Source organism: Orycteropus afer, unplaced genomic scaffold (assembly GCF_000298275.1).
Source record: "Orycteropus afer afer isolate SDZICR_OR568_19922 unplaced genomic scaffold, OryAfe1.0 scaffold00046, whole genome shotgun sequence".
NCBI lineage: Eukaryota > Metazoa > Chordata > Mammalia > Tubulidentata > Orycteropodidae > Orycteropus > Orycteropus afer.
The window spans coordinates 12275145-12281545 of NW_006921633.1; the positions used below are offsets into that span (position 1 = coordinate 12275145).

At 38.4% G+C, this 6401-nt stretch overlaps 1 protein-coding gene across 1 annotated transcript in view; it reads left to right on the top strand.

Annotated features, from left to right (window-relative positions):
* Window positions 1–6401, top strand: part of SANBR (SANT and BTB domain regulator of CSR) — an 88350-nt gene that overhangs the window by 57204 nt on the left and 24745 nt on the right. The window contains exons 11-12 of the mRNA XM_007938044.1: window positions 4914–5059; window positions 5831–5950. Of these exons, the coding sequence (XP_007936235.1) occupies window positions 4914–5059; window positions 5831–5950 (266 nt within the window). The remainder of the gene's footprint in view (window positions 1–4913; window positions 5060–5830; window positions 5951–6401) is intronic.

Sequence of the window (6401 nt, forward strand, 5' to 3'; positions counted from 1 at the left end):
ACCCCTCCTTGGGTTTCCAAGGCAGTATCACTACGGAAGTAGATTGCCCAACCTTCCTTCCGAGGAGTGGCTGGTGGGTTTGAACAGCCAGCCTTCTTGTTAGCAGTGAAATGCCATAGGCACTACGCCACCAGAGCTCCCAGTGTCATCATGCTTCTGTTCAAATTGAACAGGAGGTCCTGAGCAGTATATTATTAATGCAAGGAAAAGAAAATATACAAAAGGATTGAAAAAGGGAGAAAAAATGAAGCTGTCAGAATTTGTAGATGGTATTGTGTATATAGGAAACCCCAAGAAATCTACGAATTACTAGAATTAATAACAGTTTGGGAAGGTTGATCTATTAAAAATCAATTTAAAAAATCAATTATATTTCTATGTACCAACAAGATATGAAATAAATTTTTTAATGAAATTTATAAAAGAAACAACCACCACCCACTGCCATTGAGTCAATTTTAACTCATAGCAACCCTATAGTAGAACTGTCCCATATTATTTCCAAGACTGTAAATCTTTATGGTAGCAGATTGCCTCATCTTTCTCCCATTGAGCAGCTAATATGTTCAAACTCACAACTTTTTGGTTAGCAACTGAATGGCTTAACTACTGTGCCACCAGAGCTCCTTTTATATAAAGAAACAATTTACAAAAGCATCAAAAATAACAAATGCCTAAGAATAAATCTAAGGAGCCTTGGTGGTGCAGTGGTTACATGCTTGGCTGCTAACAGAAAGGTCAGTGGCTCAAACCTACCAGGCGCTCCACAGAAAAGACCTAGAGATCTGTTCCTGTAAAGGTTACTGACTATGGGGTAGTTCTCCTGTGTCATACAGGGTTGCTATGAGTCAAATCGACTCCACAGCACACAATACAAGAATAAGTCTAATAAAATATGTGCAAGACCTCTGCATAGAAAACATAAAACGTTATTGAGAGAAGATTTAAAAAAAAAACAAAACTGAACAATTATTTGTTGTTTAGCGTTATCAAGTTGGTTCCAACTTCTAGGGGACCCTATATGCAACAGAACGAAGTCCTGCCCAGTCCTGCGCCATCCTCACAATTGTTGCTATACCTGAGCCCATCTTTGCACCCACTGTGCCAACCCATCTCATTGAGAGTCTTCCCCTTTTTCACTGACTCTTTGTTTTACCAAGCATGATATCCTTTTCCAGGGACTGATCCTTCTAGGAACATGACCAAAGTACGTGAGACAAAGTCTGGTCATACTCACCTCAAAGGAGCCTTCTGGCTGTACTTCTTCCATGACAGATTTGTAAATACTTCTGTGAGGGTATTTTCAGTATTCTTTGTCAACACCACAATTCAAAGGTATCAACTCCTTTGTTGTTGTTGTTGTTTATGTGCCATCGAGTTGGCCCCAACTCATAGCGACCCTTCCTTGGGTTTGCGAGGTGGTATCACTACAGAAGTAGATTGCCCAGCCTTCCTTCCGAGGAGTGACTGGTGGGTTTGAACCGCCAGCCTTCTGGTTAGCAGTCAAGTGCCTTAGGCACTATGCTACCAGAGCTCCTCTTTAGACTTTCTTATTCTTTGTCCAGCTTTCACATGTATATAAGGCTATTGAAAATGCCATGTGGTTTGAGTTAGGTGTACCTTATGTTCAAAGTGATATCTTTGCTCTCTGACACTTTAAATAAATCTTTTGTAGCAGATTTGCCCAATGTAATATGTCATCTGATTTCTTGACTGCTGCTTCCATGAGTGTTGATTGTGGATTGAAGTAAAATGAAATCCTTGACAACTTCAGTCTTTTCTCCATTTATCACAATGCTGCTTATTGGTCTCGTAAGGGTTTTTGCTTTCTTTATGTTGAGATGTAATCCATACTGAAGGCTGTAGTCTTTGATCTTCATCAATCAGGTTTTCAGTGGCCAGTTTTCTTCAGAAGTGGATAATCTTGTCTTTCTTCCTGGTCTGTCTGAGTCTGGAAGCCCTGCTGAAACCTGTCCACCGTGGGTGACCCTGCTGGGATTTGAAATACCGGTAGCATAGCTTCCAGCATCACAACATGCAAGCTGCCACAGTGCAACAGGCTGACAGACGAGTGGTGGAAAGTTCAAAGTACTGGTTGCTAACCTGCTTTTTCTCTAGCTTACAGCAGAAACATAATATACATAGGATTACATGAGAACAATGTCTCATGGATATCTGATTTAATGTAATTATGCATCATTAAAACAATGTTGGATTGTATTAGTCTGAAAAGGCACAGATACAAAAAATGATAGTGTTGTGTAGATTGGAAACTTAATATTTAAAGATGTGGGTTCTTGTCAAACTGATCTATATAGATTAATGCAATCATAATAAAAATCCCGATAGATTTTTATCAGGAACTTTTCTAAGCTGTTTCTGAGATTTATATGGAAATGCAGATGGCCAGTAAGAGCCAAGATACTCTCAAAGATGACAAAGGTATAAGGACTTATTTACTAGATATCAAGAGTTATTATAAAGCTATGGCATTTTAGGGTGATGTTAGCAAAGAGACAAGTGAGCAGTAGAAGAGAATAGACTATAGGTAGTCCCCAATTTACAATGTATTTGAGTTTCTACGAATACGTTGTCAACTTTCACCCAGATCACAATTAAAAAACAAACAAAACCAGACTGTCATCTGGTTTTGTTTGTTTTTTAATTGTGATCTGGGTGAAAGTTGACAAAGCAAATTGGTGTCCCATTCAACAATCTATACACATTCTGTTTTGTAACACTTATTGCAATCCCCACACTATAACAGCATTTTTCCCACGTCCTCTTTATGCCCACCCCTTTCTTTCATTTTTCCTTCCCATCCCCTCCTGCCTTCCTATCCCTGGGCAAATGCTGTCCTCTTGATCTCATATGCTTGATTGTTTTAATGAGTGTATGCCCTTCTGATATTACTGTTTGCCTCATAGGCTTGTCTGTCATTGGCTGCCAGTTGAGTCACAGAGGTTAAGTTCAGTTCCTAGCTTGAAAAGTCTCTAAGGGCTTTAGTCTGAGGAGTTTCACCATTCTTCACCAGCTCAGTAAGCCTGGTCTTTTTCATGATTTTGAGTTTTGTTCCACATTTTCCCCCACTCTGTCTGGGACCTCTTATTGTGATCCCTTTCAGAGCAGTCAGCAACGGTAGCTGGGAGCCATCTAGTTCTGATCTCAGGTTCACTAATTGTTTCCTGCATCTTTGATTTTCTTCACTCTTTTTGCTCCAAACAGGGAGAGATGAATAGTTGCATCTTAGATGGCTGCTCATGAGATTTTTAAGACACCAGTCATCACTCAACAGTCTGGTTTTTGAGTGGGTTTGTTTTTTTTTTTTTTTTACATCTTATCATTGGTAATATGTATTACAGTGGTGTTCTGTGTAATTGGCTGATATTATTATCATTCTCAAATGTTCGCTCCCAGATGTTCAGAGATCAGATTTATGAAGATACTGATAATAAAAGCTAAGAAAAAAAAAAAAAGAAAGAAGTATTGAACCATGCGAGAACCAACTAAGGAGGGAGTTGTCAGATCAGAACCCTATCGTAAGTCAGGGACTTACCTGTACTTAAAAATAGAGCCACACATATACAGACATTTGACTGACAGAGGTGGCACTGAAGAGCACTGGGCAAAGGATGGCCTCTTCACTAAGAAGTATTCAGACATTTGGGTATCTATATGGGAAAAAATTAGAACTGGACACCTGTCCCATACTATTCACAATAAAAGGCCTGGATGTGAAAGGAAAGCTAATAACTGTTAAAAGATGACACCATAAAGGAAGAGATTAATACATTCATTAATTACATTAAATCAGTTGTGACTGAGAACACAAACTCACAGGTAGAAAGGGATGTTGGCACACATATACTCATAAAAGTTTCATATTAATAAGTTTGGCGGTTCAAACCCACCCAGAAACGCCTCAGGAGAGAGGCCTGGCAGTCTGCTTCTGAAAGGTCACAGCCTTGGAAACCCTGTGGCGTTCTCCTTTGCACACATGGGTCACCATGAGTTGGAATCTACAGTGAAATCATTCATAATGTTGTGTAACCATACCATGTTAAGAATATATTGTTCTAAGATTCCTACAAATCAATGAGGAAAAAAGTCAATAGGCATTTCACACAAGAAAAAAAATTCTGTTGTCCAATAAACATAGAAAGGAGTTCAACCTCACTTGTAATTGGGGGACTGCACATCAAAACCACAATAAGGTACTACTGCACACCCACCAGAATGACTGAAATTAAAAAATCTAAGTGTTAACAAGAATGTGGAGTAACATAAACTCTCATATGCTGCTGATAGCAAGGTAGTTGACACACTTGTTTACTTGTGCACCAGGAAACCCATAGAAGAATGTTTAGAGGAGTGTTTATATGAGCCCCAAACTGGAAACAACCCATCTATCAACAGGAGACTAAGTAAATTGTGTTTATTCATACAATGCAATGCTATGAATTAAAGCAAATGTTACCGTTACATGTGATAACATGGTTGAATTATAAAAGCATAATGTTTAGCAAAAGAGGTAAAACTAAACTGTAGTGTTTAGGGATGCATCCTTCAGTGGTAAGAGTATAAAGAAAAGCAAGGAAGTGATTATCTTAAAATCAGGAGAAAGGATACCCTTTGGTAAGAGGGAGACAGTTATGATTGGGGATGGGCACATGGGCCTCCTGGAGTGTTGGCGGCATTCTTTTTCCAAATGTGGATGGTGGTTACAAGGCTATTCTTTGGTATTCTTCTATGTACATTTATGTTTCTGAATTTATGATCTTTTCTGAATGAGGATTACCTTGTCAGAAGAAAAAGTTGTAAAATGGTTGATATGGGTGGTGAAAGACAAACAAAAACGTGTAACAGTGGTCTTTAAAGGAATGTTTCTCTAATTAGTGTCTCTTACATGACAGGGTTGTAAAGTGAGGGACCACATGGTTGCTCTTTGTGATCAAGGTGAAGGTGGGGATTTGCTGTCCTGTCCGACTACTAGAATACTGGACGATCTACTCAGTCACAAAGATGTCATTGTTGTGCCTTTTTCTAAAGATACAGTTAGGTGAGAAAAAAACAAAACAAACGAAACCACTGGGCTGCAGCTTTATTCAGTGGTTCCTATTTTAGAATCTCCTGTCCCTACTACTTCCCCAAGTCATAGTGTCATTCCTCAAATAGTTCATGTTACTTCAGAAAACTTAACTGAAGTTATGTGTCAACATACAAAAAGAGCAAACAATTGTGTGCAAAACATTTTGAAATACTGGAGGTCCTGTTTTATAAGAATATTCTGATAATTACATAGAAGAGGAAAAACTACTGAAAGTGATCTTTGGTAATTAAAAAGGTCGAGACCCTCGATCCAAGTTTTAAAATTTTTATTTTATTTTCTTCCAGCTAGTTTACAGCCTTCTTAAATGCTTGGTTGGTAGAATTTGAAAGCAAGTTGATGGTTAAGATCATTTTTCCGTAAGGTTGAACTCCTTGAATTTAGTAATTTCTGAAGTTACTTCCATCCTTATGCAGTTATAGCAGGCTGTCGAGTTGGGGGTTGGAGGACCCTTTGATAGAGGTGGGTCCCTAAGTGGTACTGATCACAGCAGCCCTTTGCATCACCTAGCAAGTATAATGCTTGTGAGTGTAATGGTGCTCCCCCTGTTTGGGCAGTCTCTGTTAGGTGTAGTAGTACCAGATGAATTAAGAAATAAAGGATTGAACTGTTATACCTTATACTCAGGAACTGTCTTTTTTTCCCAAAGAATGATATACAAAATATTCACAATAAAAAAAAAAATCAATTGCATTTATTTTTTAAATACCTTTTTCTTTCAAGTGATTCTGGGGTTGGCCAATGTGAGGAAAAGGGTCTAGACTGTGATGTTTTACTGGAGCCAAATACACCATGGGGCCCCAGAACCGGGGAGCTCAATGCTGTGAGTAGTTTGTTTCATTTGTTCTTTATTTATATAAACAATTGATCAGTTTAAATGGAAATTAAGAATCTCAATTAATCTAGCACTTATTGACTAATTATGACAAGGTGTTATGCTGAATTGATAAAACTACAAAGATAATAGGACACATTCCTTGCCCTCAAAGAATTTATAACTCACAGATTTAAATTTTGAAAACAAATTATAATATGGTCTTCATGGTTTTTATTATGGACAAATAATGATTTGAGGAATGCAGGTATAGGTAGTCCCAACTTAAGACATGTTTGAGTTAAGACAAACCACACATAGACTATCTGTGGTTTTATTGTGCATCTTGTCATTAGTAATATGTACTACATACAGTGGGAGCTCTGGGAGCTCTGGTGGCATAGTGCCTAAGGCATTTGACTGCTAACCAGAAGGCTGGCAGTTCAAACCCACCAGCCACTCCTCAGAAGGAAGGTTGGG